Consider the following 10499-nt stretch of genomic DNA (forward strand, 5'->3'; position numbering starts at 1 on the left):
GTTAAAATTATGTATAATTTGTTATATATACATTATATCGAGTGAATTTGCATGTATTGAAATACAAAGAAAAATTTTATTTTTCTCTTAATCAGAACAATTCTAAAGGCACTTAAATTTTGATTTATCCTCAATAAATTAAGTTTCATTTATTCAACTAAATATTAAATCGTAAGTCAATAATATCATATCCTTGTTATAAAAAAATAAAAAGTAAAAGAGAGTTAAATATGTCTTAGGATGAAAATTATGATTCTTTACCACTGAAAAACCATGTGAAAGAGGAAGATTTAATTATTATTTTTTCCCTACAAAAGAGTTATTATAAAATAAAATTAGTAATATCGCAAGAGACTTACATATATAATAACTAAATCGAGAATAAGTACCTTATTTATTTTTCTTAATTGCTTGTTCAAAAATTTTAATAGTTTCTCTAATTCCATTTGTTCTAATTTGGATAGTCTTTTATAACTCAAAAACAAATATAGCACCAATCTCAATACTTTTAAGATTCAAAATTTGCACCAATTATTCCAATAGATAAATAGTAACATTATCACTTGATAAATGAATATATAACCAAATATTCATAAAACAAGAGAACTCATAAATATCTTTAATTATAGGAAATAATTATCAAAAATTATATTTGTGCTTTGTTACCAGGTCCACCGTAAAAAACATAAGTAAAAGAGTCTGAACCTTCCAAAATATTTTTAAATACAACCTTGTAGGCAAAAATATTATCAGTGTGCCAAATTATATTATCTATTCCAATCGAATCTCCTTTATCATCTGAAACCGTAATGCTTCTACAAAATCCGTCAAAACTAGAATTTCCAACGGGAAAATAGCTTGAGCCCATCGGAGGTTCAGGTACACCTGGTGGATTATACGTAACTCCTCCCCACTCTATATTTGTAGCAAAATTTGTCAACTCTTTGAACATAATATTGGGCCAAAAACCAATTTGTTTATAGTCTTCTCCTAATAGAAGCCACCAGTTTCCATCGTCTGGATCCTTAAGAAATTGTATCTCAATTTTTAATCCATATATAATTATATTTATGTATAGTCATGATTTTTTTTTAAAAAAAAATTATGCAATAAATAAAATTATAAAGTAATACCTTATAAATGTACAATAATAAGTCCGATTTCGGCCCTCCACGTTGCGAAAGAATTCCCTCCAATGTGACATCAAGAGGTAGTTTGTTGTTTACGTGTACGAAGCCTGGACATAATGTATTGAAACAACTGAATTTACCTGCCTAGAAAATATAAAAGACATATTTTTAGTGGCGGAATCAAGATTTGTACGGTGAGGAGTTGTTTGGTGTGAGCTATAAGGTATAATAATTTTCAGAATTATTTTACGGTGTGTTTGGTTTGAGGTATTTGGTAGTGATCCTTGGATTATTTATATCATATTGATAGGATAAATTATCTCATATACATATTGAAATAGCTTATATTAGGGTAATTAATCTCATGATAATTTGTTCCCGACCAAAAGATCCCTAAGGGTTCAAAATACGAATGAAGAAATAAATACACAAAGAAGTCAAAGAAAACTTTACCTCTATTTTATCTGAAATTATTGTAACTTTCTAAAAAAAAAAAGCGATAATGTACAAAGACAAGTTACGTGATAATGTACAAAAAGTCTTGTTATATTATCCCCGTATAGTGTTGGATCTACCTGAAATACGAAACAATGATATTATAGTAAGTGAGTGTGGATTTATATTGAACTCCATAATTTGACACCTCGGAGACATTCTGTCTATGAAACAATTAAATTATGTTTACGAAAAATTAATTAAACTTACTCTCCAACCAACTTGTAAAATATCTGTTCCTTTTTGAATTCTTAATCGACAAGTTTGCCTTCAACATGAGGATTGTACACATTAGTTGCCATTCCAGCTCCTGTAAACTTTGTATTTGGATCTTTTGGGGCTTGAGCTATTGCACGCTGGATATAAAAATAAATATTTTACATATATCCAAAGTATGGCTAGCCCTAAACCTTAATAGCATAAATTTGATGTTTTGAAAGGATAACAAACCTCCAAATTTGTAAAATAAACTTATTGAATTTGTCATTTCAAATTCAACTAAAATAAAAGGATTAGAAAAAACATCCACAAAACGAAAAAATGGAAATGTGACAAAAATTTCCATAGTTATGTACCTTATATCCATAAGAAGGCATATTGTAGCTTGCTTTAATTTGCTCACTATTGTTATCACTCTGCATTAGATGTATAGCAATATATGAGTTTTTTACAATAATTAAATCTTAAATTTTTTAAAACATAAATTGTTCATAAATTATCTTACGCTTACAAATTCGTGGTCGAAGTAAGCAGGTTCCGGTGGTGGCATATCTCTTTGTCTTATAAGATCATCCTTTGTAGTTCTCTTAATGGGAACAGTTCCAGAAGGACAACTTCCATCATTTGACCATATTGTCGATAACCTACTAGTTGTTGAGGCATATGAATTTTGTTTTATTTTAGATAAAGTAGGTTTCATCTGCTCATCCAAATATATAATGGTATGTCAACAATATATATCATATATGTATACGAAAAATCAAGGTAAAAAAGAGGGCAGAGGTGTGCCTTAGGATGAAAATTATGGTCCATCATTAATGGATGATCAAAAGCATGTTGTTTATAGAAATCGACACAGTCGTATGTATCTCCAAATTTAGTCTATGTACCAAAAAAAAAATCACAAATAAGATACCTAAATTATTCTCGGGTACCCTATGTCAATAAAAGTAAAAGAAAGAAAATAAGGGCGAAAGAAAGATACCAAAGCAATGTTGTATTCAGGCTGCCTGTCTTTTTGTAGTTGGATCTCCAAGTTTTTGGAATGCTCCAAATTCGACTTGAGCATCTAAATCTGGGTCAATACCAGCAAAAACATCTCTAGTAGTTATAGATATAAAAGAAAGGTTCATTTACCCAAAAAAAATCCATGACCCAACCCTCAACCCAAATAAAGGTTATATATATCAAATAAAAATAATAAATATATCGTGAAACTTAAAATTTGTGAATAGAAAATAATTACCTTAACTGTTTTGATCGTTGACTTGTTTAAAAATTTCAGTTGTTTTTCTAACTCCATGTCTTCCAACATTGTTAACTTTTTTTCCCCTTGTACTTCATTATAACTCAAAAGTAAACATAATACTAATAAAATTCGTCGAACAATTCTTTGATGCATACTGAGTTTATAATAATCTTTTTGCAAGTATGGAGACTTTGGAGAAAAGTGTTATTTATATAAAGGCAGGTAGAAAAAAGATATAAAGTAAATTACTATATGAAATATTGAATTTATATAATTTTAAGGCCAGATATAGAAAAGATTTGAAGTAAATTACTATATAAAATATTGGATTAATATTATTTTAAGGCCATGTATAGAAAAAATATAAAATATAAAGTAAATTGCCATATAAAATATTGAATTAATTATGTCATTTTAAGGTCATAAATAGAAAAGATTTAAAGTAAATTACTATATGAAATATTGAAGTAATTTAACTTTAAGGCCATATGTAGAAAATATTTAAAGTAAATTAGTATATAAAATATTGAATTAATGCAATTTTAAGGCCATGAATAGAAATTTTTTTAATGTAAATTAATATATAAAATATTAAATTAATGTAAATTCTCAAGCATGATGAACTAAATGTTCAAAAATAGTATTTTGTTGATTGCTCCTTTTTCAAGTAGATATGTTAAATAACAATATGACCATTTATGATGAATTTTATTATATTTTGAAGCATTTAGATACTTATATGTATACTAAATTAGATTTAATTGACTTTTTAGGTACATTATATCTTATGAATTTATATATATTTGGAATGAATAATGAATCTCGCTTTGATATTCCTGATATATGTAAATCACACAAGATACATATAATAAATGTATTTAATATATATCTAGTATGATTTGCATATATTCAAAATAGATGACCATATTGATTATCAACCGCTTAACTTTGGTTTAAATCAACAAAAATAAAAATGATTTTTTCGCCTCTTCCCTTTGTTACTTTTTTTTGGTTAAAATATATCACTCGATTAATGAAAAATATCATTAAAAATTTTTCATGAAAAAAGATGACTCATAGAAAAATTAATCCATCCTTTAAAAGTTGTTATGCCTGTTTCCATCTCTTGAACAAATTTTTTCATCAAATTGAATATCCTCACACTATTCACAAAAAGTGGAATTATTAAGCATTTGAAAAAAAAAAATGCAAGTTAAATTCAGTACGAGAACTATTCAAATATACACATTTATCGAGAAAGCGCGATATTTTTAGACGTTGAACATAAATATTTTTATATAGGATTTGAGTACTTAAAAAATATTATATTCATGGATTACTAATACCAGGTCCGATTTTACCTACCCAATAGTGAAATCCTGCAAATAAAGCAAAAACGGCTCCCATAGAAAGTACATAATGGAAATGTGCAACCGATACGTTTCAAGCGTGGATGATTATCGTAAGAGATTCCCAACATATCATATGATTCTCGTTCTTGAAAATCCACGCTTTTCCAAACCCAGAAAACAGACGGAATTCTAGGATTCCTCCACCATAAAAAACATAAGTAAAAGTATTTGACCCTTCCAATATTGTATCGAATTGAATCTTGTAAGCAAATTTATTTTCAGTAAGCCAGACTATACTATATATTCCAACTGAATCTCCATCCTCATTTGAAACCGCGATATTCCTACAATAAGCATCAAAACTACTATTTCCGGTAGGATAAAAGCTCGAGCCCATTGGAGGTTCTGGTAGACCTGGTGGATTATATATAACTCCTCCCCAATCAACATTCGTAGCAAAACCTTTCAATTCATTTAAGATATCATGTGGCCAAAACCCAACTTGTGTATAGTCTGCTCCATATAAAAGCCACCAGTTTCCAACGCCCATATCCTAAATTTAAAGAAATTGTCAATGTCAATAATTTTGCATTTCTCGATTTATATATAGTCAAAATAAAAAAAATTACGATAAGAAAAGTATAGAAGTACCCTATAAATGTATAAATCAACCTCCCTTGTGCTCCCTCCACGTTGTGAAAGATTGTCCCCAAATGTCATATCAAGAGGTATGTCGGTACGTACAGACACAAAGCCGGGACATAATGTATTGAAACAATGAGTTTCACCTGTCTAAAAAATATAAAAGACATACTTTTTAGGTGACGAAATCGTAGGGTTCAGAGCACACGAAGAAGTAAAAAGAAACCCAATAGTTATTATATATATACAAAAAAAAATTAAATTGTATATAATTGATGTAATTTTTTGTAGAAGGGAATTTTGATTGACTATACATGTGTCTCATACTTAAAATCTTGTACATGAAGGAAAATATATAGCCAAACAAAAGACATAATAATTTTATGAACGCGATATTAAAATCATCAAAGTAGTAAGACAAGTAGTTACCTGGTAATGTACGTAAAGTCTAGTATTATTATCTCCGTATAGTGTTGGATCCACCTGAAATATGAAATAATGGTATTGTAATAAGCGAGTATTAATTTATATTAAATCGTATAATTGACATCTTAGAGACATTTTCCTATGGAACAATTAAATTATGTATGAAAACTTACTCTCCAACCAACTTGTAAGATATCCGATCCATTTCGAATTTTTAGTCGACACGCGCTATGTTGTTGACCTTCAACATGAGGATTATACAAACTAGTTGCCATTCCAGCTCCTGAAAACTTTGTTAACTTTGGATCGTATTGTGGTCGAGCTATTGCGCGCTGAATATAAAAGAAAATTATTTTATTAACATTCACATGTTATATATCCAAAGTGTGGCTAGCCCTAAAAGGAAAATGCAGAGACCTTGACAGCACAATTTGATATGTTGAAAGGGAAAAAAAATAGAAATTGTAAATTAAACTTATTTCATTTTATTAATATAAAACCAATTATAATGAATGTCAAAAAACCATTAAAAAAAATGAAAATATGACAATTAGTTTAGTACCTTATATCCATTAAATTGGTAGTAGCTTCCCTTTTGCTCAATATTGTTATTGCTCTGCAATGGATGTATTGCAATGTATGAGTTTTTGCCACAATATTTGAAATTAATTATATACTTGTTTATAAAATCTTCAAGTAAAAGTATTAAATTGTTCATAAAATATCTTACGATTACAAATTCATCGTCAAAGTTGGCAGGTTCTAGTGGTGGCATATTTCTTTGTCTTATAAGATCGTCCTTTGTAATTCTCTTGATGGGAACAGTCCCAGAAGGACAACCTCCATCTTTTGACCATATTGTCGATAACTTATTAGTTGTTGAGCCATATGAATTTTGTTTTATCTCAGCAAAAGTAGGTTTCATCTGTTCATCCAAATATTTGATTGTGTGTCAAGAATATCATATATATGTACAAAAACATTAAAGTTAAAAGAGAGTAGAGATATGCCTGAGGATGAAAATTATGATTCTTCAACAATGGGTGATCAAACGCATGTTGTTTATAGAAATCCACACAATCATATGATTCTCCAAATTTAGTCTGTGAACAAAAAAATCATAATTAAAATACCTAATTTATAGTACATATACATAGAATTCTATAATATAGAGGGTTCAATTTTCAAATACAATAAGTTTTACTAAAGAAAAAGACATAAGGTTCATTTACCCAAACAAATTCCCCCACCCACACCCCCAATCCAATCCAATCCAATCCAACCCAACCCAACCACCAACCCAAAAAAGGGTAATTTATCAAATAAAAATAATAAATGTTTTGTGAGATTTACAAATATTATATATAAACCAAGAAAAAAGTACCTTGACTGTTTTGATTACTGGTTTGTTCAAAAGTTTTAGTTGTTTTTCTAATTCCATGTCTTCCAATTCGGATAACTTTTTTCTTCCTTGTACTCCATTATAACTCAAAAATAAACATAACACCAATAAAATTTGTCGAACAATTTTTTGAAGCATTCTGAGTTCATTCATCTCTTATTGTTATTTTTCTTTTTTGCAAGTATGAGGACTTTGCTACTGTGAGAAGGGTGTATATAAGCACAGGTATAGACAACATTTAATGTACTCACTATATTTTATTTTTATAAGTTTTAAAATATTAAATGTTAATTACTCTTTTTTTAAGTATAATCCTAAATCTTTAATAACAATCTGATTATGTAAATCTGAGTCAAACTATATTAAGCCCAAAAAGTAAGAAGGCAAATGGGCTTTACTTTAAGTGGGCCAGAGATTGTTCTGAAATATCATACTATATACATATATTCAAATATATGTATTTATCAAGAAAACACGATATTTTTTTAGAAATTGAATATAAATATCTTTATATAAGATCGTAGTATTTAAAAAGAATTACATTCAGGGATTACTAATACCAGGCCCACCATAAAAAACATAAGTAATAGTGTTTGACCCTTCCGTAAGTCCTTTGAATTGAATATCGTAGGCAAATTTATTTTCAGTAAGCACGACTACATTATATATTCCAACCGAATCTCCAACTTCATTTGAAACCGTAATACTCCTACAATACGCATCAAGACTAGTATTTCCGATAGGAAAAAAGCTTGAGCCCATTGGAGGTTCTGGTAGACCTGGTGGATTATATATAACTCCTCCCCAGTCAACATTTGTAGCCAAACCTTTCAATTCATTTAATATATTATGTGGCCAAAACCCAACTTGCGTATAGTCTGGTCCAAGTAGAAGCCACCAATTTCCATTGCCTGTATCCTAAAAAAAATAAAAAAATTGTCGATCTGAGTATTTTGATGTATCTCGATTTTTATATATATTCACGATAAAAGAAACACACAATAAATAATAAGTACCCTGTAAATGTACAAATTAATCTCCTTTGGGCTCCCTCCACGTTGTGAAAGATTGTCCTCAAATGACATATCAAGAGGTATGTCGGTATGTACAGACACAAAGCTGGGACATAATGTATTGAAACAACGAGTTTCACCTGTCTAGAGAATATAAAAGACATATTTTTAGGTGATGGAATCAAGATTTATATTAAAAGGGTTCAGAGCACACAAAGAAGTTAAAAGAAAACCAATAGTTATTGTATATACACAAAAAATAATTTAAGTTGTAAATAATCGATGTAATTTTCTATAGAAGGTATTTCAATTGACCATACGTATGTTTGATACTTAAAATGTTGTGCATGAAAGGAAACTATGTAGCAAAACAAAAGACATTGTAATTTTATAAACGCGATATTAAAATCATCAAAGTACTAAGACAAGTAGTCACCTGGTAATGTAGGTAAAGTCTAGTATTATTATCCCCATATAATGTTGGATCCACCTGAAACACAAATAATGAAATTGTAATAAGCGAGTATGGATTTATATTAAACCCTATAATTGGCATCTTAGAAACATTTTTCTATGAAACAATTAAATCGTGTATGAAAAAGATCGATTCATTAAACTTACTCTCCAACCAACTTGTAAGATATCCGATCCCTTTTGAATTTTTATTCGACAACCGCTATGTTGTTGACCTTCAACATGAGGATTGTACAAACTAGTTGCCATTCCAGCTCCAGAAAACTTTGTAAGATTTGGATCGTACTGTGGTATAGCTATTGCGCGCTGAAAGTAAAAGAATATTTTTTATTAACATTTACATATTATATATATGGCTAGCCCTAAAATGCAAATGAAGAGACCTTGACAGCACAATTTGATATTTTGAAAGGGAAAAAAAAAACTACAAATTGTAAATTAAACTTATTTCATTTATTATCTTAAATCCAATTATAATGAATGTCACAAAACAAAAAAAAAATGAAAATATGACAATTAGCTTTGTACCTTATATCCATTAAATTGGTAGTAGCTTCCCTTTTGCTCAATATTGTTATTGCTCTGCATTGGATGTATTGCAATGTATGAGTTTTTGCCACAATATTTGAAATTAATTATATACTTTTTTAATAAAATCTTCAAGTAAAAGTATTATAAATTATATTACTCCTACAAATTCGTTGTCAAAGTTGGCAGGTTCTGCTGGTGGCATATTTCTTTGTCTTATAAGATCATCCTTTGTAATTCTCTTGATGGGAATAGTTCCAGAAGGACAACCTCCATCTTTTGACCATATTGTCGGTAATTTATTAGTTGTCGAGTCATATGAATTTTGTTTTATCTCAGCAAAAGTTGGTTTCATCTGTTCATCCATATATTTGATTGTGTGTCAATAATATCATATATATATATATACAAAAACATTACAGTAAAAAGAGAGTAGAGATCTACCTGAGGGTGAAAATTATGATTCTTCAACAATGGGTGATCAAACGCATGTTGTTTGTAGAAATCCACACAATCGTATGATTCTCCAAATTTAGTCTGTGAACAAAAAAAATACAAATAAGATACCTAATTTATAATTACATATTATCAAATTCTATAAGGCAGAGAGTTCAATTTTCAAATACAATAAATTTTACAAAGGGAAAAAACATAAACCTAAGGTTCATTTACCCAAAAAAAAATTTCCACCCCAACCCAATAAGGGTGATTTATCAAATAAAAATAATAAATATCTCGCGAAATTTATAAATACTATATATAAATAGAATATAAATACCTTGACTGTTTTGATTGCTGGTTTGTTCAAAAGTTTTAGTTGTTTCTCTAACTCCATGTCTTCCAATTTGGATAACTTTTTTCTTCCTTGTACTCCATTATAACTCAAAAATAAACATAACATCAATAATATTTGTCGAATAATTTTTTGATGCATCCTGAGTTTATTATTTTTTTTCAATTATGAGGACTTTGCTACTATGAGAAGGCTGTTATATAAGGACAGGTATAGAAAACAATTACTGTACTTACTATATTTTATTTTTATAAATAGTAAAATATCAAATAATTAATTTCTCCTTTTTAAGTATAATCTTAATTCTTTTATTCTGCTGATGTAAATATGAGTCAAGTATATTAAGCTAATAAGTAAGAAGGCAAATGGGCTTTACTTTTAAGTGGGCTTGAGATTGTTCTGAATTATCATACTATAACACAGGCCCATTTAGTCAAGTATTGGGTCGATTATTTGGGAAGTATCGATAAATACACATTTTAACGGCTAATAAAAAAAAGGAATAGTTTCGAATATATACAATAAAATCATCATTTTACAACAAATATAGTTACGTTCATCTTATAAAATCATCAATTATTTAATGAGAATGGTTCCAGAAGGACAACCTCGATCTTTTAATCATATTATTGAATGTTGATTAGTGATAACCTACAAGAATTTAATCATATTATTGAATGTTGATTAGTGATAACCTACAAGTTGTCAACAAGAAAGTCCGTATTGTACTTTTTTGAAGTTGAGTTAAGTCCAAAATCTATTTCGAGCTGCGACTC

General features: G+C 28.8%; 3 protein-coding genes across 3 annotated transcripts; all 3 read right to left on the bottom strand.

Moving 5' to 3' along the window:
• Positions 1-1133: 1133 nt before the first annotated feature.
• Positions 1134-2687, bottom strand: LOC138338089 (uncharacterized). The gene is made up of 4 exons (XM_069288632.1): positions 2356-2687; positions 2201-2260; positions 1836-1981; positions 1134-1705 (listed from the first exon to the last, which is right to left on the bottom strand). Exons 1-3 carry the CDS (start codon positions 2542-2544, stop codon positions 1877-1879), a joined length of 354 nt encoding a protein of 117 aa, XP_069144733.1. The 5' UTR covers positions 2545-2687; the 3' UTR covers positions 1134-1705; positions 1836-1876.
• Positions 2688-4462: 1775 nt separating this feature from the next.
• On the bottom strand, positions 4463-6519 carry LOC104648946 (protein neprosin-like). The gene is made up of 6 exons (XM_069288631.1): positions 6244-6519; positions 6076-6129; positions 5687-5845; positions 5517-5570; positions 5097-5237; positions 4463-4998 (listed from the first exon to the last, which is right to left on the bottom strand). The coding sequence occupies exons 1-6, from the start codon at positions 6436-6438 to the stop codon at positions 4537-4539; spliced, it is 1065 nt and encodes a 354-aa protein (XP_069144732.1). The 5' UTR covers positions 6439-6519; the 3' UTR covers positions 4463-4536.
• An 876-nt stretch (positions 6520-7395) lies between these two features.
• On the bottom strand, positions 7396-9896 carry LOC138338088 (protein neprosin-like). Its single transcript, XM_069288630.1, has 8 exons — positions 9709-9896; positions 9375-9467; positions 9091-9285; positions 8931-8984; positions 8550-8708; positions 8365-8418; positions 7932-8072; positions 7396-7833 (listed from the first exon to the last, which is right to left on the bottom strand). Exons 1-8 carry the CDS (start codon positions 9862-9864, stop codon positions 7459-7461), a joined length of 1227 nt encoding a protein of 408 aa, XP_069144731.1. The 5' UTR covers positions 9865-9896; the 3' UTR covers positions 7396-7458.
• Positions 9897-10499: the final 603 nt, after the last annotated feature.

The sequence above is a fragment of the Solanum lycopersicum genome, chromosome 8, assembly GCF_036512215.1.
Source record: "Solanum lycopersicum chromosome 8, SLM_r2.1".
In the NCBI taxonomy this organism is placed as follows: Eukaryota; Viridiplantae; Streptophyta; class Magnoliopsida; order Solanales; family Solanaceae; genus Solanum; species Solanum lycopersicum.

Bases quoted from the DNA above. Each gene is read 5' to 3' on its own strand.
- LOC138338089 (XM_069288632.1), bottom strand. From the start codon at position 2,544: ATGAAACCTACTTTATCTAAAATAAAACAAAATTCATATGCCTCAACA. The intron at 2,261-2,355 runs GTAAGCGTAAGA...CATCTAATGCAG, and splicing joins CTTACTTCGACCACGAATTT to AGTGATAACAATAGTGAGCA. The intron at 1,982-2,200 runs GTACATAACTAT...TTTTATATCCAG, and splicing joins TGCCTTCTTATGGATATAAG to CGTGCAATAGCTCAAGCCCC.
- LOC104648946 (XM_069288631.1), bottom strand. From the start codon at position 6,438: ATGAAACCTACTTTTGCTGAGATAAAACAAAATTCATATGGCTCAACA. The intron at 6,130-6,243 runs GTAAGATATTTT...CATCCATTGCAG, and splicing joins TTGACGATGAATTTGTAATC to AGCAATAACAATATTGAGCA. The intron at 5,571-5,686 runs GTAAGTTTTCAT...TTCATATTTCAG, and splicing joins TCTTACAAGTTGGTTGGAGA to GTGGATCCAACACTATACGG.
- LOC138338088 (XM_069288630.1), bottom strand. From the start codon at position 9,864: ATGCATCAAAAAATTATTCGACAAATATTATTGATGTTATGTTTATTT. The intron at 9,468-9,708 runs GTATTTATATTC...TTTTGTTCACAG, and splicing joins CAGCAATCAAAACAGTCAAG to ACTAAATTTGGAGAATCATA. The intron at 8,709-8,930 runs GTACAAAGCTAA...TTTTACTTTCAG, and splicing joins ACCAATTTAATGGATATAAG to CGCGCAATAGCTATACCACA.